This window comes from Capsicum annuum, chromosome 3 (genome assembly GCF_002878395.1).
Source record: "Capsicum annuum cultivar UCD-10X-F1 chromosome 3, UCD10Xv1.1, whole genome shotgun sequence".
Lineage (NCBI taxonomy): Eukaryota > Viridiplantae > Streptophyta > Magnoliopsida > Solanales > Solanaceae > Capsicum > Capsicum annuum.
In genome coordinates, this window is record NC_061113.1 from 15325757 (window position 1) to 15349704 (window position 23948).

General features: G+C 37.7%; 2 protein-coding genes and 1 pseudogene across 2 annotated transcripts; 1 reads left to right on the forward strand and 2 right to left on the reverse strand.

Annotated features, from left to right (window-relative positions):
- The first annotated feature begins 2675 nt into the window (after positions 1-2675).
- LOC107865740 (uncharacterized mitochondrial protein AtMg00810-like) lies at positions 2676-3962 on the forward strand. Its single transcript, XM_016711934.1, has 2 exons — positions 2676-2814; positions 3172-3962. Exons 1-2 carry the CDS (start codon positions 2676-2678, stop codon positions 3960-3962), a joined length of 930 nt encoding a protein of 309 aa, XP_016567420.1.
- A 3037-nt stretch (positions 3963-6999) lies between these two features.
- Positions 7000-13530, reverse strand: LOC107864587 (1-aminocyclopropane-1-carboxylate oxidase homolog). Its single transcript, XM_016711006.2, has 3 exons — positions 12842-13530; positions 7518-7839; positions 7000-7441 (listed from the first exon to the last, which is right to left on the reverse strand). Exons 1-3 carry the CDS (start codon positions 13387-13389, stop codon positions 7190-7192), a joined length of 1122 nt encoding a protein of 373 aa, XP_016566492.1. The 5' UTR covers positions 13390-13530; the 3' UTR covers positions 7000-7189.
- A 6746-nt stretch (positions 13531-20276) lies between these two features.
- LOC107854983 lies at positions 20277-23915 on the reverse strand (annotated as a pseudogene).
- Between the last annotated feature and the right edge of the window lie 33 nt (positions 23916-23948).

Below are 23948 nucleotides of genomic sequence, written 5' to 3' on the forward strand. Positions count from 1 at the left end.
CGCCTTAGTATCATCAAAGGCTTTTGTGACTCATTTTGTTATAACTTTCCTGAACTCTGGCCTCAAAATCATCTGTGCTAGAGACTACCATCTTTTTTTGCTCTGATAGATTAATAAACTAGAGTTCCTCAGGCTCTTTACTTGGATGAGAAGTACTTCAATTTGATGTTCTAATGTACTTTAATTTCTATGACAACAAGAGAAATAAAAAAAATGCCAAATCTAGAAAAGAGAGAAGATGAATAACATCGTGTGGAATTAAGTCCAGGAAAGGAAAAATTGGTTTGCAAGCTGCAAGTACACATTTGAATGTCACAATTACAAGCTCTGAAGATTAGGAGGGAACGGCATTACCCAGTTTTGGATGATAAGGACATCAGACAAGCAACAAACCTAGAATGTATAAGACTATGTATATGTACACATAGTTACCTATTAAAAAAAAGACTTACAAACTATGTTGGTTTGTGCGGCAAGTTATATTCCACTTCGGTTTTCCAAGAACAAGTCTAAGAGATTAATAGAAATAGAAGGCAGTGGGCAAGCATCTCAGAATAGTTGATATTTATTGAAATTGTTAAGACATTATTGAATAAAAAAACAGGATTCCTACTCTTAACAACTTAGATATATTAAACGAGGTGGTCAGTCATATAGAACTAGTGTCCTATCTGACTGTCAGCCAGTACCAAAAGGTACTTCCATATGCATGGCCCAAGAAAATGATCAGGTTAGCACAAGTACGCATGCTAATATAAGATTGAATTAATATATGTTTTCTTCCCTTGAAGTTTTAAAACATTTAGAAGAGATGGTCACACGAAATTCAACAAAGATGACTAGGCTTAAGCTTCTACATGAAGTGGCGACATATAGTTTGAAAGGGATGACAAGTATTAAGACGCAGACCCTTTGACATGAGTTTGAATTTCGTTAGAAAGGAGAAAAAAACATTTTAATAAGTATGAGGTGCATCTATCATTCATAACCCTTCTACTTTGTTGAGAGTAAGCAACAAGCAACGGTAGTTTAGTAATTGTCTCAATTATACAGCCACTGTATTAGCAGTTAGTTAAGGGGTTGATCAAGATTAGTTAAGGCAGTTAGAAGTAGTTACTCATTGAACTAGTGTATAAATACCTACCAAGTGTACAGTTCAATCAAGATAATGAATACATTCTACATGCTTTCTCTTAATTCTCTTCTTCTTCACTATTTCCTACTATACTTTCTTCATCAGTTATTCCTATAGGGAGTACATAATCTGCAGATTACACAGATTAAAACATGGTATCAAAGCCTACTAGGCGAAGCTAGTCGATTCTGCTTAACTAATTTCTGTGATGCTACTACTAATTCTTTCCATCTCTTCTCTTCTCTGAAGCTTTCTTGAAAATTCTAGCTGATAACAATGGCACCTCCTAGAGTCACAAATGCCTCATGTTCCAATAGTGATCAAGCCTCTACCACGGATTATAATTACCCACTGTTCCACTAACTCTCAGATGTAAGTGGATCTCAGATAATTTCATTTCAGTTAACTAGGGTTGATAATAATGCAATGTGGTATAGATCTATGAGAATTGCATTTTTGGGTAGAAACAAGCTAGGGTTGGTGGATGGTTCATGCCTAAAAGAAAGATTTCCAGAATTGGGAAATCATTGGGAAAGGGTAAATGCCATAGTTCTATCTTGGCTTATGAATTCTGTGTCAAAGGGTCTGTTAGGAGGTATAATGTATGCTTCAAATGCTCAATCCGTCTGGGAAGAATTGAATGAAAGGTTTCACAAGGTTGATGGGGCAAGAACTTTTAACATTCATAAAGAAATAGCTACCTTGAGTCAAGGAACTACTTCGGTGACTGTGTATTATTCAAGGCTGAAGGATCTTTGGGAAGAATTTGAGTCTCTAGTTCCTGTTCCTGCCTGTAATTGTGAAAAATCAAAAGAATATGTGCAACACATGCAGAAGTTGAAATTGTTCCAGTTTTTAATGGGGCTAAATGATTCCTATATTCAGGCTAGTAGTCAAATCTTGTTAATGAACCCTATGCTATCAGTTAACCAGGCTTACTCTATGATCATCTGTGATGAGAGTCAAAAAACCATGAGTGCTAGTTCTGGGATATTAGGTTCTAATCCTGCGATAATTCAAGGGTCTTATGATGCTGTCATGTACTCAAGAACTAGATAAGCTTAAGTTTAGAGCAAGGCCTGTTGTACTTATGGGATACTCAGAAGTACAAAAGGGCTACATTCTTTATGATATTAAAACTAACTCTTTCTTTATCAACAGAGATGTTATTTTCAACGAAGATGTGTTTCCATTCACACTAGTGAAACAAGCTACTGATCTAAGCATATTTCAACAAGTTGAATTAAGCTATGAGGAATTGAAAGCCGATGAAGGATTAAATCCACCTCTATCAGCTACAATTCCTCAACCACATCCCCCAGAAGTTGATCATCAAAGAAATGGTCATTCAATACCTCACACTGACCATACGAATAATATTCAGGAGCACAGAAGATTAGAAAGGGAAAGGAGGCCACCCCTGTGGATGAAAGATTTTGTGTCACTAAGTATTCAAGATGGGCCCTATGCTATGGACAACTACATAGCATATGATCAGTTATCTGCTTCCTATTAGACATATTTAGCTAATATGTCCAATATGACTGAACCAAAAACCTTCAATGAGGCTGCTACTGATCCAAGATGGATGGACATCATGCAGTCAGAAATTTCTGCACTTGAAGGTAGTCAGACCTGGGAAATTGTTAAACTACCTGAAGGGAAAAAGCCTATAGGATGTAAGTGGATTTATAAGATTAAATACAAGTCAACGGGTGAAATTGAAAGACTAAAAGATAGACTTGTAGCTAAGAGGTATAGTTAAAAGGAAGGGATTGACTATCCAGAGACTTTTTCCCTAGTAGTTAAGATGAAAACTGTCAGGACAATCTTAACCATTGCCGCTCAAAATCAGTGGCATATACATTAGATGGATGTATTTAATGCCTTCCTTCAGGGTAATTTTCTTGATGAGATTTATATGGAAATGCCTCAGGGATTTCAAAGTCAGGGGGAGAAGATAGTGTGCATACTTAGAAAATCCCTCTATAGTCTCAAACAAGCTTTAAGATAACAGAATGCTAAGCTGTTGGAAGCTTTGATCAATCTTCAGTTCAAACAAAGTGAGTTGGATCACTCTTTATTCATCAAGAAATCAAAAGTTGGGGTTGTGATAGTTCTCATATATGTTGATGATATACTCATAACGGGAGACAGTATCAATGTCATAGAAGAGACTAAAGCAGATTTAAAGAAGGTGTTCAAGATGAAGGATCTAGGAGAGTTAAAATACTTCCTAGGAATTGAATTTGCTAGATCTAAGCATGGAATCTTAATGCACCAAAGGAAATATTCCTTGGAACTCATTGTAGAAACAGGACTAGGTGGTGCAAAACCTACAGCAACACCTGTAGATACAAACACAAAGCTGACAACCAAAGAGTTTGATGACTATATCAAAAGCACTGAATCTTCTGTAGTAAATGATTCTTTAGCTGACCAAGAAAAGTATCAAAGGTTAATAGGTAAACTTCTATATCTTACCATGACAAAACCTGATATAGCTTTTACATTACAAACTCTAAGTCAGTACTTACAACAGCCAAAACAGTCTCACATGGAAGCTTCTATGAGAGTTGTGAGGCACACCAAGAATCATCTAGGTCAAGGTGTACTCTTATTTAGTAAGAGCAACACTGATATCACAGCATACTGTGATGTTGACTGGGCAGTATGTCCTCACACTAGAAAGTCAGTTTCAGGCTACTTTGTGAAACTAGGTGACTCACTGGTGTCATGGAAATCAAAGAAACAAAGCACTGTGTCTAGAAGCTCTGCAGAATCTGAATACAGGAGCATGGCTACAATAGTAACTGAATTAGTTTAGATCTTGGGATTGATGAAAGAGCTTGGCATTGAGGTAAAGCAACCTGTTCAAATATTCACATACAGTAAAGTAGCAATGCAAATAGCATCCAATCCAGTTTACCATGAAAGAACCAAAAACATTGAAATAGATTGCCATTACATTCGAGAGAAGATCAATCAAGGAATGGTGACAACCAGATATGTTTCAACAAGGGATCAACCAGTTGACTTAATAACCAAAGGACTTACAAAAGTTCAACACCACTATCTTAGCTCTAAGCTTGGGCTGCAGGACATCTTCACTACTCCTAGCTTGAGGGGGAGTATTGAGAGTAAGCAACAAGCAAGGGTAGTTTAGTAATTGTTTCAATTATACAGTCACTATATTAGCAGTTAGTTAAGGGGTTGATCAAGATTAGTTAAGGCAGTTAGAAGTAGTTACTCATTGAACTAGTGTATAAATGCCTACCAAGTGTATAGTTCAATCAAGATAATCTATACATTCTACATGCTTTCTCTTAATTCTCTTCTTTTTCACTATTTCCTACTATACTTTCTTCATCAGTTATCCCTATAGGGAATACATAATCTGCAGATTACACAGATTACAACATTCTTCTTTAGGCAGTTCTTTCCTCAAATCTTGAGAAGAGAATATCTTGTAAAAACTAATATGAGTCCACCACAGTACTAAGGACTTGTTTCTCAACCTGCTGGCTAAGCTAGAAAGACAAGTTATATCAAGAACAGAAAGTAAGCAGCAGTAAAGTAAGGACACAAGATGTTTACGTGGAAACTTCCTTGATGAAGGGAATAAAACCATGACCTTCCCAAATGGGATTTCTTAATTGTTTTACTAGCACCAAGCAAATTTCATATTACAATCATATGTAATCTAGGAATTAACCTCTTACTCCCTAATCCCTTGCAATAACTCTATTGCAATCCCTCTTCACAATGACTATGTTGCAAAGACTCCATCAGCTAACTCTAGATAACACCCATAAGTAGAAAAGAAAAAAGAAACATAAATACCCACACTAATCTCTTGAAGAGGGGTGGGATTACAATGTTAAAAATGAAATTACAAAGACTCAATCATCCTATAAGAAGGGACACTTTTCACTCTGAGCAGAATGGTTTCTCGGTTGTTAAGATTTGTCTCCAATAGCTCAGAGCGGTGGCTTTTGCAGAAGAGAATAAACTCCTTTTGATTTTTGCAAAAACTAGGTTTTCTTCCAATTTAATGATATATGTGTATGTATATATGAGAGGTGATGGGAGAGAAAAGCTTCAATTGATTCTCATTGAAGGATGGGGGAGGACCACTGCGGTAAACCTCAGCCTTACTGCTATATACAACTATCACAGAGCAGTGCAGAGACATATATCGCATAATGAACTTTTAGATAAGATAGCGTTGCATACAGGTGCTCTCATCAGGTTTGTCAATTATCAAAATACAAAATTCTAGGAGGAACTTGAACTCATCATCTTGTATTTCTTTTTTCTTTATACATTGTTAGCTTCGAAATTTAAAACTAATTTTCGTTACTCATGAGCAGTAATCACAACAACAACAACATACCTAGTGTATTCCCACATAGTGTGGTCTAGGGAGGGTAAAATATACGCAGTCCATACCACTACTTCCGAAGAAGTAGAGAGGTTGTTTCCAATAGACCCCCAGTTCAAGACAAAAGACAATAAACAAAGTTGTAATAAAATATGAAACAAGATGAAATAATAGAAATAAGACACCACAGAGTAGTACTATACACTATCTAATCGAAAGCACACACCTTACTCAAACTCTCCTAACTAGAAACTCCAACCTATATGCAAAACCCTACGACTACTAGCAAGGCAACACCAAAGCACTCTTATTTATTGGCTATGACTCACCCACACACACTAGCGCTCTAACCTAATTCGTGTCCTCCATACCTTCCTATCTAGGGCCATGTCCTCAGTAAGCTGTAACTACTCTATGTCATGTCTAATCACCTTCCTACTACTCCACGTCATGTCTAATCACCTTCCTCCAGTATTTGTTTGGCCAACCTCTACCTCTCCTGAAACTATCCAAAGTCAATCTCTCACACCTATGAACTGGGGCATCAGTGCCCCTCCTCATCACATGCCCAAACCATCTCAACCTCACTTTCCGCATCTTGTCCTCCAACGAAGCCACTCCCACCTTCTCCCGAATAGTCTCATTTCTAACTCTATCTCTCCTAATAAGTCCACACATCCAACGCAACATCCTTATTTCTATTACCTTTAACTTTTTGATGTGAGAGTTCTTGACTGGCCAATACTCCGCTCCATACAGCATGATCGAATGGACTGCCAGTCTATAGAGGTTGCCTTTAAGCTTGGGAGGTACCTTCTTATCACACAAAACTCCAGAGGCGAGCCTCCATTTCATCCAACCTGCCCCAATATGGTGAGTGTCATCCTCGTCAATCTCTCCATTCCCTTGAATTGTTAGATTTGTGACCCGAATTTTGTTGATCTGGCCCAGAAAGTTTTGCGGTGCGACCTATGTTTGTGATTTTCAATAGGGTCTGTGGTGATAGCATAGGGATCGGCCAACAGGTCTGATCCTGAATATCTCGATGGGGTGCGGGGGCAAGCCCCCGTCGTATAAACCTTTATGTTTTTGGGCCTAGGACTTATTTGTATGCATGTATTATATAATTGCAATTAGTGGTTCGATTTTTATTCATTCAGAAATTACGTCAATCCACATTGTACTCCTCTCCTCTAAAAGTGAAACCTCCTCTGCCTCTGCCCGTGATTTTTTCTGCAAGGGTTTTTACGTAAATCTGTGTGTTCTTGTTTTCTTTCTGCTTGTGGTTTGCTTTATTTCTGCCCGATTTCTAACACGAATCATAGACCAAATATACTTAAAACTATCGCTCTTACAAACAACCTGGAAATCCATCTTCACTACCACCTCATCCTCATACATCAAATCACTGAACTTACATTCCAAGTACTCCGTCTTGGTCACACACTATATTTACAAAAAAAAAAAAAAAAACAAGATAGAACAAAAACAAACATTTTATCCAATGCTACATGTGTTAATTGACACCAGAATAGACACTATAACAGATAAAAAGGAAGATCTTGCAAAGATCATAACAGTTGTTTCAACATTTATGTACCTTAAGCATAAGATACATCAAAAGTTAAATTCTTAGTACTCATCATACGTTCATTGTTCCATTGCTGTGATTATATTTTGAAATGCAACAATGCAGAAGTTCCATCCAGACCCTTTTTACGGAAGTAGTGAGTGTAATCTTCCACTGTGGTTGCGCGATATTTTGGAGGATTATCTTCTGACAGCAATTCAGTAATTGGTCCATAAAGCTTAGAAGATGGAAATGGACCTGTGTAGAAGAAGCATGCAACTGATATTCTTGGTCCTACTTTATTTGCCAATACTCGGTGCTCAACACTTACGTACTTATCATTTGATATGAGCTGGAAAAAAAGTAGAAAAAATAAGCACAACTAGTATCAGTACCAAATAAGGATCGAAAAGAAAAAGACTACTAGCCTGCAGAAGATCTCCGATGTTCACTACAAGAGCACCAGGTGTAGGAGGAACATCAACCCACTGATTCTGGTGAAGCACTTGTAGTCCCCCGATATGATCTTGTAGAAGCACTGTGATAAAATCATTGTCAGAATGTTTACTGGTGCCAATGGCGAGTTCTGGCTGAGGGCATGCTGGATAATAATGGCCCAAAACACTGAGCCCCTCCGTGCAATCAATATTATTGAGATAAGATGGATTGAGACCTAGACCCTCAGACAATAATTCAAACAAGGATTTGCCCAATTCCATCACATGCTTAGAGTAGTCCATTAGTATCTCCCTGCAGCAATTCCATAAAATTAATGAACAGCACATATCAATATTAAAAGAGAAATGCTATGATTGGTTAGCTCTCAGGGTCCGGATTTCTAGTTAAATTTTCTAACTTTTCCCAACTAGTATTTATCAAAACTTAGACTCAGCGTAACTGAATTGCAAGGAAACATGTGACAAATGCCAACATTTTTATGGTTTATTCTTGATTTTTGTCACAGCATAATACATGGTATTTAGTTACTAGATTTGTAACTGAAGTTGTTTGTATTGGGACATGATTGATTGAGTAGTAAATTGTGCAGATTTCTCTCCCTAATTTGTGCTCTATTAAATGTATATAATTCTCTAGCTGATTTCTATTGATTTAGATATCTAGTTACCTTAGTTAGCCTTTCCTTTACTTGTATATATATATCAATGTAACCTTTGGATAATACACAAGTCTAATACATTACTTCTTCATCTCTCGAGTCTTTATGGTATCAAAGCCTTTCTAAACTCCAACGAGTCTTCTCAATCGCTTCCAATTTTTTTTCTCTTTGGTTCTATGGCATCCATGGTGATTCCAAGTGATTCTACTATCCCTGCTAATAACACCATCCATCTGGTGCAATTTAACCTAAGTTCTCAGCTTCCCCTCAAACCTACTGGTCCAATGAGCTTTGTCATTTGGAAAGTGCAGGTCGAATCTCTCATGTTCGGTCATGATCTCTACTGCTATCTCGATGGAACCTTGACAACACCATCAAAAACTGTAACCCTCAACAATCAAGAGTTACCCAATCCAAAGTACAAACTCTGGTTTCGCCAAGAACAGTTGATACGCAATGCCTTAATGGCATCTATTGATCCTACAATCACCTCTGCAATCGCCAAAACTTCCACCTCAAAATAACCTGTATGCTAACAAATCACATACAAGGGTTTTAGTCTCCGAAACTCTCTGGCTACCATCACAAAAAACTCTCGCAGTATGAACGAGTACTTGCGCGAGATTAGGAATGTTGCTGATGAACTTGCAACGGCTGGAACTCCTATTCCAAATGATGAACTTGCGGTCAAAATTCTCAGTGGTCTAGGACCAGAGTATGATTCAATTTCAGCGGCTATCCAAAGTGCGAGATACACCTATCTCGTATGAGGAACTATACAATAAGCTTCTCAATAGAGAGTTTCTCCTCAAACACAATGAGCCTAATCAGGCCTCAATTATAGTTACAGTGGCACATAAACCATCACCAAATAACTTTACACCCCACAATAATAAGAGAGGACAACCATGGCATCTATAACATCCCAATCAACAAAATGCACAAACCTCATCTCCAAATTGGCATCCAACGAATGCACCAGCCACATCACCAAATTGGCGTCCAACAGCCCCTCAACAAACTCATCAATTTTGTAGTTATGCGGTCGCACTGGGCATACTGCCAATGTGTGTCGTTCATGTTCCCACAATTGAAGCCAGAGCAAACTTTGCTTCCACGCCTTGGGTTATCGATTCAGGAGCATCGCATCATGTGATTGCTGATTCTCAAAATCTTCAAGGTCCAGATGACTACACTGGTACTGATGATATTACCATGGACAATGGTAACAAAATTCCTATAACTCACACTGGTCATGTTCAAATAAATGCTTCAAATAAAATGTTTCATCTTTTGAATACTTTGTGTGCACCAGAGATTAAACGTAACCTTATAGAATTTTTTCCTTTTGATTTTCTTGTGAATGATCTGAGTACGGGGACACCATTGGCACTAGGCCAGAATAAAGAAGGACTTTATGAGTGGCCTGTTGGAGGATCCCAATGCAATCTGAGCTAGCAATCCTATATGGCAGAATCTCAACAATCTTGGCATAGAAAATTAGGACACCTAAATAAAAGAGTGTTTAAAACACTCTCACATAAGTTTTCAATTCCAATTCCAAATTTTGAAATGTTTGATCATTGTAATTCCTGATCTTCTAATATAAGCCATCGGCACCCCTTTTCTGAGAATACTCTAGTGAGCAAAAAACCTTTATAAATTATTTTCAGTGATGTGGGGCCCATCACCTGTTTTGTCAATTGACAAAAAATTATATTATGTAATTTTTGTTGATCAATTTGCAAAATGCATTTGGTTGTATACACTTAAAAATAAAAGTGAGGTCAAAAGAGTTTGTTTCTAAATTTAAACCCTTTGTTGAAAATTATTTTCATACAAAAATACTCTCAGTTTATACTGATGGTGGTGGTAAGTTTGAAGGTTTTAAGTCATTTCTTCACACCACTGGCATTGAGCACCTTGTATCACCACCATATACACCACAACAGGTAGCTATGGCTGAACGTAGACATCGGCACATCATTGAAATAGAAAAAATCATTTTACACCATGCCTCCAGTATTTTGGTCCTTTGCGTGTCAACAAGCCACATTCTTGATTAATTGGCTTCCCACCCGCAAACTTCATTATGATTCTCCATACCAACGATTATTTGGAGAAATTTCAAATTAACAATCTATTCGTACGTTTGGTTGCCTATGTTATCCATGGCTTAAACCATATGCCAAACACAAACTAGAACCCAAGTCCACCCCTTGTGTTTATTTAGGCTATTCTAATACCCATCACAGCTATCAGTGTATGATCCTATTTCACAAAGGATATATATTTCATGAGATGTTATTTTTTATGAAAATAAATTTCCTTTTTCTGATATATTTTCATCTTTGAAAAAAAAAGAATTTCAAAATTAGAGTGGGATATCTTGTACAAAGAGTCAAATGACCTTAGTGTCAAGTCTATGCCTCCAGTGGATTATGAGATTCTCCAGCCAATCAAGGTTGCTCCGGAATTGTCGGCGATACCTCCTACAGGTTCTTCTTCAGGTCTTTCTTTGGTAGCAACACCAACTCCTGCCGCCAGCTCAGATTGCTCAGCCTATTGTTGTCCCACCTACCACACAACCACTAATCCAGTATCAACACTGAAATTGGCACACCCAGACAAACCCTTTATCTACACCAACTCCAGACCCCTTCCCATTCATTCCATCTCACAATCATCACCAATCCTCTACCATAGCTTTCGAACATACCCAACAACCATCTATTCACCGACTTGTTACTCGTTCACAAAATAATATCACCAAACCCAAGCCAACATTTGATTATCTTACAATTGCATTAACTGAACCACTTCCCACCACTTATAACCAAGCCCAAAAGAGTCCACACTGGAAAGAAGCAATGAAACTTGAGTTTGAAGCATTGATGAACAACAAGATATGGGAGCTTGTACCACCATCCTCTTCTCAAAATGTTGTTGATTGTAAATGGCTCTATCGTATCAAAACCAAATCAGATGGAAGTGTTGACAAGTATAAAGCTCGACTAGTTGAAAAGGGCTTCACGCAACGACCGGGTGTGGATTATAACTCTACATTCAGTCCAGTGGTAAAAACTGTTACTGTTAGACTCATTTTATCGCTTGCAGTTCAGAAAAATTAGCATTTGCACCAACTGGATGTGAATAACGCATTTCTTCAAGGAAACCTTGAAGAAGATGTTTATATGTGTCAACCTCGTGGTTATGTGTGCAAATTAAAAAAAAAAACAATTTATGGACTTAAGCAGGCCCCTCGAGCCTGGTACTCTGAGTTAAAGCAGTTCTTGCTTCAAATTGGCTTTCAAAAGTCTAACTCTGACTCTTCTCTGTTTATTCATCATCAAAATGAAGCATTGATCTACATTCTTGTATATGTTTATGACATAATTATCACTGGATCAAAATCTGAGGTTATCAAGAAAACTATTCAGGTTCTTTCATCCAGATTCTCTCTCAAAGACCTCGGACATCTCCACTACTTTTTGGGTATTAAGGTTCTCCGCACTAAAGAAGGGATCGTCCTTTCTCAGGCAAAGTATGTTTCTGATCTTCTTGCTGCCCATAATATGTCTGAATGTAAGCCTATTACAACTCTCATGAGTTCCACGGCCTCACTGTCCTTAAAGGATGACACCCCTCCAATGGATGCCACCTTGTATCGCCAAGTACTTGGTAAGCTTCAATATTTGTCATTCACCAGACCAAATATAAGATTTGCAGTTAACAAATTATCTCAATTCATGCATGCTCTTACACAAACACACTAGTCTCTTGTTAAGCTACTCTTGCGATACCTCCAGTACACCAAAAATCATGGCTTACAGATAACGAGCAAGACAAATCCTGGGTTGTTTATGTATTCAGATACCGATTGGGCTGGTGACATTAATGACAGGAACTCTACTTCTGGATATATCCTATACCTTAGTGCATATCCTATTAGTTGGTCATCCAAAAAGCAACACACTATTGCGTGCTCCTCCACTGAAGCAGAGTATCGTGCAGTAGCTTCTGTACTTGCTGAGGTCAATTGGGTTCAAAAAATTCTTGTTGAACTACATGTGCAGCTGCCTGATCCACCTATAATCTATTGTGATAATGTTGGTTCTACCTATCTTTGTCAAAGTCCGGTACTTTACAGTAGGATGAAACACATTGAAGTTGATTTTCGCTTTGTTAAAGATCAAGTGTAGCGAAAACAGCTGCTAGTTCAGCACTTACATGCTGCCGATCAGCTTGCAGACATGCTTACAAAGCCTTTGCCTCGTCTTCTGTTTCATCAACATCTGTCCAAGTTAAAGATTATTGACGCCACCTTCAACTTGCGGGGGCGTATTGGGACATGATTGATTGTGTAGTAAATTGTGCAGATTTCTTTCCCTAATTTGTGCTCTCAATTGTACAGATTTCTCTCCCTAATTTGTGCTTTATTAAATGTATATAATTCTCTAGCTGATTTCTAGAGATTTAGATATCTAGTTACCTTAGTTAGCCTTTCCTTTACTTGTATATATATATATATGTATATATCAATGTAACCTTTGGATAATACACAAGTCTAATACATTACTTCTTCATCTCTCGAACCTTTAGTTTGGTTTTCTAATTCATACTCAGAACATATACCTGCATGGTCTTGGAAATTCTTCTGGACTGGGAGGATTAGGAGCCATTGAAAAGAAAATTGAGTCCCTCCAATTTGCAGCTGGAACAGAAGGGGTATACAAATCAAAATTGCTAATGTGAGCCACCTTTTTTGTGACATCTCGAGTGTAATACTGTTTCTTAACCTCGATATCTTGCTCAAAAAACTCTTGTGTTCCTCGCAACATTCCCTCAAGGACAGGTGTTGGGATACCATGATTAACCACTTGGAAGAAACCCCATGTCTCCGATGCATCTCGAACTTTGTCCACAATCTCTTTATGCTTGATTGGGTCCTCATTCATGCCTTCAAGGTCTATCACTGGAAAATTGAACTGTGATCCACATGTATCTGAGTATTCTGGCCTGTTTTTTGGTGGTAGAATGAATATTTGAGGTACTTCAGCGATTCCAGCGTCAACAAGCCCTTTAACACCAGCCTTAGTATCATCAAAGGCTTTAAGGTCACTCATTCTATCACGACTTTTCTGAATTGTGGCCTGATAATCATCAGTGTCAGAGACTCCCATCTTCTTTGCTAGGATGTTATAAACAGGTAACTTCCAGAGGTTCTTAGAACCCAATGGGCAGCACAGGATATTATAAAGGCTATTATAAATACTACTTACTCTGCCTATTTACTCTTTATGCACAACACTATCATTCGTATCCACAAAAAAAAAAAAAAACAGAAGAGGCTATAAATAGTTTTAGTCCCTTTCACTGGTCACTGTCGAACCAGCTGTCATTCTTGACCTCACTGATATACCCAAAACTACAAGGTGGACAAGCAAAACCAAAAAAAAAATATGACCACTCTTAACTAATGTGTGGAGAAAATAATAACCCACAGGAATGATATCTACGACAAATAACAAAAACAAGACAGTGACTAGGCTCTTAATTAATGTGTTGAAATTTGAAGATTTAATTGAGAGCATGAACATATAGAATCCCCCTCTTACTATGGATCCCCATTGTTTTCATACGATATGGATTATTTCAAATGCATTTTTGAGAAGCATAATACAAATATCTTGATTTTTGTTTTATGACTTGGTTATGGTTTTGGATTGAAGAGAGGGGTTTTTTATATGTTAATAATATTGAAGATATATAACGAAAGAGTTGCATTATTTGTCACAAACTTCATGACCACCACATGTTTATTGAAATATTAAAAATAGTGATCTTTATATAATTTGACAAATGTTTTGAAGTATGAAACTTCTTGAATTTTTTGAAATATGGTGGTCCAAACTTTATGTTTTGAAAGAAGAGACTGTAATATGATTTTTTATGGCTCAGAAAGATGACTTGCAAGTCTTGATATAATGATACCAATACAGATAATGCCATGGTAACATAGAACAGAACGGAATGTATATTTTCATTCAGATTTTTGAACTTAGAACGATGTAAGTTCAGAAAGGGTTAAAATTGGGCTTAAAGAGAGTTAGGTGCTTGCCCGAAGAAGGCACGAGTTCAGAAAACTCATTGTCCGAAACTGTGTTTTGCCGATACAGGTTTATTATGTTCCCAAAGAGGAATTATACGCTGGCCTAGTGCCCTATGGCGTATCAGAACAGAAACTTCAACCTTTGCGGCAAACTTGGGTTGAGCGTTTGGCAGCGAGTTAAGGGAGGATTCCATATAACCCATGGACTGTAGAATTGTAGGGTGTACCACCTAACTCAGAAGTAAACTAAAGAATGGTTTTGCATCTGCAGAATTGCTTGAATGATCATTTGAAGTTGCCCATGTGTTTTGAATTATTTTATGCATGATGTTTTATGAAATGTTCTCCCTTATGTTATATATAAAAGTACATTATTTTGGATTGCTCTGCGTACCAGTCCATCTGTATTGACCCCCTATATTTCAGGGTCTGAGGCTCAGTCAAGAGGTCCTTCAAAGCCGTAGATCTATCAGACAGAAGTGTACAGTCGGTGAGCCTTCTTTATTTCGGAAGGCATGTTCTTAGAACATTATTATTTCATTTTTGGCTTTGGCTTTGGGTCCGACTGGGGGCCTTGTCTCGGTTTTAGACAAGTTATTATATTTTGATGTATTAGAGATTTCGCAGACTGAGATGGATGTTGTCTAGATACTTATTGATTTCATTTCGTACTGTTAAGTTAAACTCAATGCATGACCATGAGTCCATTTGTTTATTTCCGCATTTCTCTTGTATTATTGTGAATATTGTGCATGATTACCAATATAGAAGAGCCCCCGGGCCTTCATGGTTCGGGATGCTCATCACGGCTAGGACCCCGGTTCAGGTCGTGACATAATACCCCATAGGAATAATATCCATGACAAATAACAAAAACAAGACAATGAAAAGGCACCAAGTCCTTTTAGCATGGAAAATATAACGCGTAACAGATCGAAATTTAATCAGAAACATATTTATACTTAGGTTATAAATTCAAGTACTAAATTGTGTGTAAATTAGAAATGCATGTATCAACATTTATGGAACATTATTTACGGTATGTTTTATTCACTAATTGTACATCACAAGTTCAATTCTTTGTTCTAATATGCATTTTGCTATGAACTTCTCCATTTATATGACTAGGCCTTTCTTGCGAAAGTAGTCTGTATGTTTGTTCACTGCTGTCACACAGTTCTAAAGAGATAACTAGGAATGAGATGCAGACCATTTGACATGAGTCTTAATTCATTAGAGGGTAATTTTTAGACAATGGGGAGGGAGAAAATAACATTTTGTAAGTATGAAATACATCTGTCAGTAATAAACCTTCTGCTCCTTTAGGCAGTTCCTTCAGACGAGAGAGGAAATCTTGAGAAGTGAATTCCTTGTATTTCCTTTTTTTTCTATACAAGTTTCAGCTCCGGAATTTCAAACTAGTTTTTGTTACACGTTAATAGTCATGCCACACTATATTAAGAAGAAATAAAAGCGAGACAGATAGAACAAAAGGAATTATCTGATCCAATGCTGCATGTGGCAATTGAAAATCATGTATTGCTGACAAAAATAGAAACTACAACAGATAAAAGAACATTGCCAGCCTGATCAGTCATGAGGATGATCTTGCAAAGATCATACTAGTTCATGTTTTGACATCTTGGTTTAAGTTGGCCCTATAAACATGACCAAATTTGGGAATGCACCCCTTAAAGATGTCCAGATGTGCATTTTCGTTAATTTGTCCACGAGATGCAACTATGTCAAGTTGAAGTGCTATGATCACAATGAAAGTTGGGATGTTCAAGTGCCACAGTTATAGTGTCTATCTACGTATTATGTCTTTTGACATCTGTGACGTTTCAGCAACATACACCAAAAATTAAATTCTCGGTATTCATCATACATTTAATTGCTATATTACTATGTTAGATCTTGAAATGCAACAATTTAGAAGTGTCATATAAGCCATTTTTATGGATATAATTAAAAGAGATATACGAGAATAATTTGTAATTATATCATTAGTTATCTGTTTGTACAGCTGCTATCAGTTATTGTATCTCTTTAAGAGTGTAATTAGCTGTCGTATTACTTTAGGACTCAGTGTTGTATTAGAGCCTATATATTCTCCTTTAACGGATGAATAAACCATCAATCTTCTCATTCTCTGTTCAGCAGTAGTCCCTTTATGGTATCAGGGCTCTAAAGCTCATACGAGTACGATCCCAATTTTTTTTTTCTCCAACCCTACCTACTGCCTCACGCAAAAACATGACCACCAAAGCCACTGTTGTTAATGCAGATAACATTGCCAGTAGCACTACCATCGTGCAGTTTAATCCTGCATCTCAACTACCTATCAAACTTGCAGGCAGCCACAACTTCACAACCTGGAAGGCACAGGTGTCGATGCTCATGCACGGACACACCCTTTTTGGTCACCTTGATGGTACAATCGCTGCTCCTCCGACCACATTTACAGAAAACAATGAATGCACTCCTAATCCAGCTTATACTAACTAGTTCCGCCAAGATCATCTAGTTCAGAATGCCATCTTGGCATCGATGGAACCTACACTTGCATCTATTGTTGCAACAGCCAAAACAGCCAACAAAGCATGGGAATCCCTGCACACTTCCTTCGCAAACAAATCTCATACTAGAATTATCAGTCTCCAAGATCAATTAGCCCGTATCACCAAATATTCTCGGTCTGTCACTGACTATCTACGTGACATACGTTCCATTGCCGATGAACTTGCAATCGGTGGAGCGCCAATACAGATGTGCAACTTACTGTGCGAATCCTCCAAGGCCTTGGTCCTGAATATAACGCTATTTTTGCGGCCATCCGGTCACGTGAAACAATAATCACCTATGAAGAACTCTATGAGAAACTTCTTAATCATAAAATCTTTCTTAAGCAGGAAGAAGCTAAATGGACACCACCAATCACTGCTGCAATTGCTCAACGAAACAACCAAGCACCTTCAAGAAACAACAACAATCAAAAGGAAGGAAGTAATACCTCACGAGGTAGCCAACCATGGCGTTCCCAGACAGCTCGAGACTCCTCAAATACCCAACAATGGCGCTCTCGTCAAAATCAGCAGCCTCAAAATACTGACCATTTTCTTCGTTGTCAACTCTGTGATCGCCCCGGTCACTCTGCCAAAGTGTGTAGATTCCGGTCTCACAACTACTTTCAGGATCGGGCTAATTATATTGCTCCGATTTCACCGCAACAAGATCCATGGATTGTTGACTCCGGGGCTAACCATTACATCACAACTGATGCTCGCAGTTTAGCCACTTTTCTGGACTACAATGGACCCGACGAGATCTCAATGGGAAATGGTAATACCATTCCAATTTCTCACACTAGTAACACTCGCTTATGTGCATCAAATAAAATCTTTAAATTAAATGATACCCTCTGTGCCCCAACCATCAAAAGAAAACTTCTCTCTGTCTCTAGATTTTGTCATGATAACAAAACATCCATTGAATTTTTTTCTTTTATTTTGTTGTGAAGGATCTGACTACGGGGGCTCCTATGGTGTGTGGGCAGAACAGACATGGGTTGTACGATTGGCCGCAAGAGACAACATGCATTTTCCAACCTCAATCAAATTTGGTAGTTAGTCGTCTTCCTGTTGACCTGTGGCATCGACGATTGGGGCAACCCAAATCGTTAAAGTTTACATAAGTTGTTAAGAAAGTTTTCAATTCCATTTTGTGATTCAAAAACTCCTTTAGTTTGTAATTCTTGCAATTCAAATAAGATGCACAGGTTACCTTTCTCTGCAAATACTCTGCAAAGTCAACGACCATTGCAAATTATTTACAGCAATTTATGGGGACCTTCCCCGGTGTTGTCAATTGATCAAAAGTGTTACTATGCATTGTTTGTTGATCACTTTTCAAAATATATGTGGATATTTACTCTGAAAAAGAAAAGTGACGTTAAAGATGTTTTTAAAAGTCTGCATCCTTTACTTGAACGTCGCTTTAACACAAAAATTCTCTTATTTTACACTGATGGAGGTGGTGAATTTGAAGGATTATCTACCTACTTAAAAACACATGGTATTGAACATCTTGTTTCACCCCCTTATACACCTCACGTGTAGCTTTAGTTGAACGACACCACAGACACGTTATTGAAACAACCAAAACCTTAATTCATCAAGCCTCTCTTCCCTCGAACTTTTGGAGTTGTGCTTGTCTTCAAGCAGTTTATCTTATCAATAGGTTACCCTCAGTTACCCTAAAAGATAAATGTCCTTATGAAATACTTTTCAAGACACCCCAAAATTTGATTCCATGAGAACTTTCGAGTGTTTATGTTATCCTTGGTTGCGACCATACGCCAAAAATAAGCTTGAGCCTCGTTCAACTCCATGTATACGTAGGTTTTTCCAACAAATATTATTGCCATCAGTGCTTTGATCCAATCTCTTCAAAAATATATTTATCTAGAGATGTTCGATTTTTTGAGAATAATTTTCTGTTTCAAAATATCTTCTCCGATTTATCAAATTTTCAAATTAAATCATGGGAAATAGTTGAACAAAAAAATAGCCAAATCACCTATAAAGCTCAAAAGTTAAACATGGAACTTCCTCCTGTTATTGCGTGTACACCTTGCACACAAAGTTCGCCCATGCCAATCGCCACAACCAGAGAGCAATCTCAAGGTTTAGGTATGATCCTCAACTCTCATCAGAAGTTCTTTATCTAATGAAGCTGTGATTTCCTCTTCAAATTCTAGGCAGCCACTCAACCTTTCTGCACCTTCTTCCAAGAAGCAAATCACCCATTTCCAAACAAACAATCCACCCCTTTTATCTTATAAACGACGGAATCCACCTTCAGCTCCCAAGGTATTGCCTTCATCCAGTAAAACCATACATTTACAACCTTTCGTACCTTCCCCTATTACAGTGCCTTCTACTCCAAATTTGTCGGCTATCATCAACCCCCCAAACACACAACCAAGTCAAATTGCTTCAGCCTCACCTTCCACCACAATGCCAAGTCACCCAATGGTTACCCGTTCCACAAATAACATCCTTAAGCCCAAACATCAACCTATTTCTTGCTCACTTTCCAAGTCTAAAAACGCCCTCTTCCTACAAGAAAGCTCACTGTGAACCCCACTGGAAAGCTGCTATGCAGGCTGAATTTGATGCTCTTGTGAGAAACCAACGTGGACTTTGGTTCCCAACGATCCTTCGAAGAATGTAGTAGACTGTAAGTGGCTATTTCGCATTAATCATCATCCTGATGGTTCTATTGATAGTTATAAAGCTCGATTAGTGGACAAAGGCTTCACTCAACGGCCTGGACTTGATTACCATTGCACTTTCCGTCCGGTACTCAAGCCTACGACTATTCGCCTAGTTCTCGCCATCGTTGTTCAATACAATTGGCATTTTCATCAACTTTATGTAAATAATGCATTCTTGCAAGGTCATTTAGAGGAACAAGTTTATATGAGACAACCTCCTGGCTTTGAGCATCCGAATTTGTCCAATCATGTCTACAAACTTCACAGAGCTATTTACGGTCTCATACAGGCACCTAGAGCTTGGTACACCGAGCTCAAGAACTTTCTGGTAACACAAGGTTTTTTCAAATCACAATCTGACTCGTCCTTGTTCATCTTACATTATTCAGGTCTCCCTATTTATATCCTTGTATATGTGGATGACATTATTGTTACTGGAAATCAAGAACATGGTATTCGACAAATTATCAATGCCCTTGCTCAACGTTTCTCTATCAAGGACCTTGGCCACTTAAACTACTTTTTGGGTGTTGAGGTTTTGTCCTATCAAGGTGGCCTTCTGTTGTCTCAACAAAAGTATGTAGAAGACCTTCTCCAAGAAGCCAATATGCAACAAAGCAAAGGCATTTCCACTCCTATGTCGATCTCTACTGTTCTTAGTGTAAATCAAGCTGATCCTATTGTTGATGACTCTCTCTTTCAAAATATTATTGGCAAGCTACAATATTTGTCGCTGACATCGTTTTTACAGTAAATAAACTCTCCCAGTTTATGCATTGTCCTCAAGCTAATCACTGGAAAGTTGTTAAGCGATTGCTTCGATATCTCAAACAGACCTCCTCCTTTGGGCTTCAAATAACCCGTGAGACTGATAGTCGAATTATGGTGTACTCTGACTCTAATTGGTCTGGTGACCCTGTAGACAGAACTTCCACAACTGGCTATGTTATATACCTTGGAAGTACGCCAGTCTCGTGGTCCTCCAAGAAGCAGCGATCCGTCTCTCAGTCATCCACCGAAGCTGAATACCGAGCTGTAGCTGCTGCTCTTGCAGAAACCAACTGGATCACCAACCTACTGAGTGAGCTTCGTTTTTCCCTTGCCTGCATTCCGCACATACTCTGTGATAATATTGGAACTACATACATCTACGAGAATCTTGTCTTTCATAGTAAGATGAAGCATATTGCCATCAATTTCCACTTTGTCCGTGAGCAGGTGCAATGCAAAGAGGTTGAAGTCAAGCACTTACATGCTGCTGATCAGGTTGCTGATGTCCTAACCAAGCCACTTCCACATGCTTCTTTCAGTCGTATGTTTGACAAGTTGAGTATTGTAGATGTCAACACCAACTTGCAGGGGCGTAAAAGAGATATACGAGAATAATTTGTAATTATATCATTAGTTATTTGCTTGTACAGCTGTTATCAGTTATTGTATCACTTTAGGAGTGTAATTAGCTGCTGTATTATTTAGGACTCAGTGTTGTATTAGAGCCTATATATTCTCCATTAACTGATGAATAAACCATTGATCTTCTCATTCTCTGTTCAGCAGTAGTCCCTTTAATAATCACTTCCCCGGACACCGCGCATAGCGGTGGCTTTAGTGCACTGGACTGCCCTTTTTATCTTCTGACAACAATTCAGCAATTGGGCCATACAGCTTGGAAGATGGTGATGCACCTGTACTGAAGAAGCATGCAACTGATATTCTTGGTCCAACTTTATTTGCCAATACTCTGTGCTCGACACTTATGTACTTGTCATTTGATATGAGCTGAAAATGCAACAAAAATAAGCATAATTGGTTTAAGTACCGAATAAAGGTGTTATTTTCATTCTTATTGATTACAAAGAAAAAGAAACTAGCCTACAGAAGATCTCCAATATTCACCACAAGAGAACCAGGTTTAGGAGGAACATCAATCCACTGATTATGGTGAAGCACTTGGAGTCCTCCAATATGATCTTGTAGAAGCACAGTGATAAAATCACCATCAGAATGTTTGTTGATGCCTATGATGAGTTCTGGCTGAGGACATGCTGGATAGTAATGGCTGATAATACCGAGCCCCTCCATGCAATCCATATCTTCGAGATGACAACGATCAAGACCAAGCTTGACCTTCTGACAATAATCCAAGCAGGGAACATCCCAGTTCCATCACATGCTTAGAGTAGTCCATTAGTATTTCCCTACAGAATTTTCATAAAATAAATGAAGCAACACATATGCTTGATTGGCAGTCCCAGGGACCGGACTTCTAGTTAAATTTTCTAATTTTTGCAAACAGTGTCCATCAAAACATACATTAAGCATAAATCCATTGCAAGGTAACAAATAATGATTCCAAGATTTTCATGGTTTATTCTTGATTTTTATTTTCAACATCATACATATTCAATCACTAGGTAAATAAATGACAGAGAAAGAAGACATAAAATCACTCCGAAACTTATCAAACTTACTAAAGCACTTTAACTTTATGGGTATTAAAATGCCACCCTAAAGGACTTTCAAGTTAATTAAATATCACCCTAAGATAGTAATATCAGTCTCACTGTAGAAGGTGTACTACAAATGCTCCATGTCATTGCCACATTAGTACCACGTCATTGTCACATCAAAAATTATTTAAATTTTTTATTCCCCTCTCTCTTCCATAAACCACCCTCCACCCCCATTAATGTCTTCTCCATTGGTTAACTTTAATTTTTGCTAATTAAAGAAATAAAATTTGAACTTAAAAAATCTCAATCTTCATAGAATACAGCCCCCTTTTCAAGATTTTAACCTAAAAAATTCTAATTTACTAATTAATTCATGAAATTATAAGATATGTTAATGTGATCTCTTTTTTTCGATATATGTCTTAATTATGATTGGAATTAAGTTTGATGATTTTGATTTCTTTAGTTTATTTAGAAAAATAAAAGTTAAAAAAAAAATTACAAAGAAAAAGATGAGAATTGAGGTGCATAAGGAGTTGGGGTCAAAGAAGAAGGAAGGGGGTGGGGCGTTTTGCAGAAAGAAGAAACTGGTAGAGGTATTTCTTTTTTCTTTTCATTTTTATGTCACATCACCTTTAGTGGTGAAATTTATTCATTTGAAAGTTATTTAGGGGTAAATAATTACCCGTAAAGTTAAAATGTTAAAGTAAGTCATGTTCAAAACATATACCTGCATTGTCTTGGAAATTCTTCTGGACTGGGAGGATTAGGAGCCATTGAAAAGAAAATGGAGTCTCTCCAACCTGCAGAAGGGCTATACAAATCAAAATTGCTAGTGTGAACCACCTTTTTCGTGAAATCTCGAGTGTAATACTGTTTCTTAACCTCGATATCTTGCTCAAAGAATTCTCGCATGCCTCGCAACATTTCTTCAAGGACAGATGTTGGGATGCCATGATTTACCACTTGGAAGAAACCCCATGTCTCCGATGCATCTTGAACTCTGTCCACAATCTCTTTATGTTTGATTGGATCTTTATCAACGCCTTCAAGATCTATCACTGGAAAAGTGAACTGTGTTTCACATGTATCCGGGGATTCCGCTCTGTTGTTTGGTTGTGGAATGAATATTTGAGGAACTTTAGTGATTCCGGCATCAACAAGCCCTTTGACACCAGCCTTTGTATCATCAAAGGCTTTTAACTCACTCATTCTGTCGTAACTTTTCTGAACTGTGGCCTGAAAATCATTGGCGCCAGAGACTACCATCTTCGTTGCTAGAATATCATAAACAAGTAGACTTCCTGAGGTTCTTAGATCCTAATGGGTAGCGCACGATATTATGAATACTACTCTCTATGCACAACACATTCCTATCCACAAAAAAGAAGAGGCTATAAGGAAAGAGATATTCATGATAAGCTTTAATTGGTTTTAGTCCCTTTCACTGGCCACTGTCTAAACCCACTGTCATTTTTGTCCCCACACATATCCCAAAACCACAAGGTGCACAAGCAGAACAAAATAAAAATTTCACTCAACTAATTTCATTGAGAAAATGATTCCCCGTAGTAATAATATCCACGACAAATAAGAAGAACAAGAGAGAAACAAGACACGAAGTCCTTTAAGTATGGGAAATATAATGTGTAACAGATCGAAATTAAATCAGAAACTTTTTTATTCTTAGGTGATAAATTCAAGTACTAAATTGTATGTAAATTAGAAATGCATATATCAACGTTTATGAAACTTTAATTACATTATGTTTTATACGCTAATTTGTACATCACAAGCTCAATTATCTGTTCTAATACGCATTTTACTATGAATTGCTCTTCTGTGACAAGAATTTGAAATGCAATAATGCAAGAGTTCCGTAATGTCAAACTAGTTCTT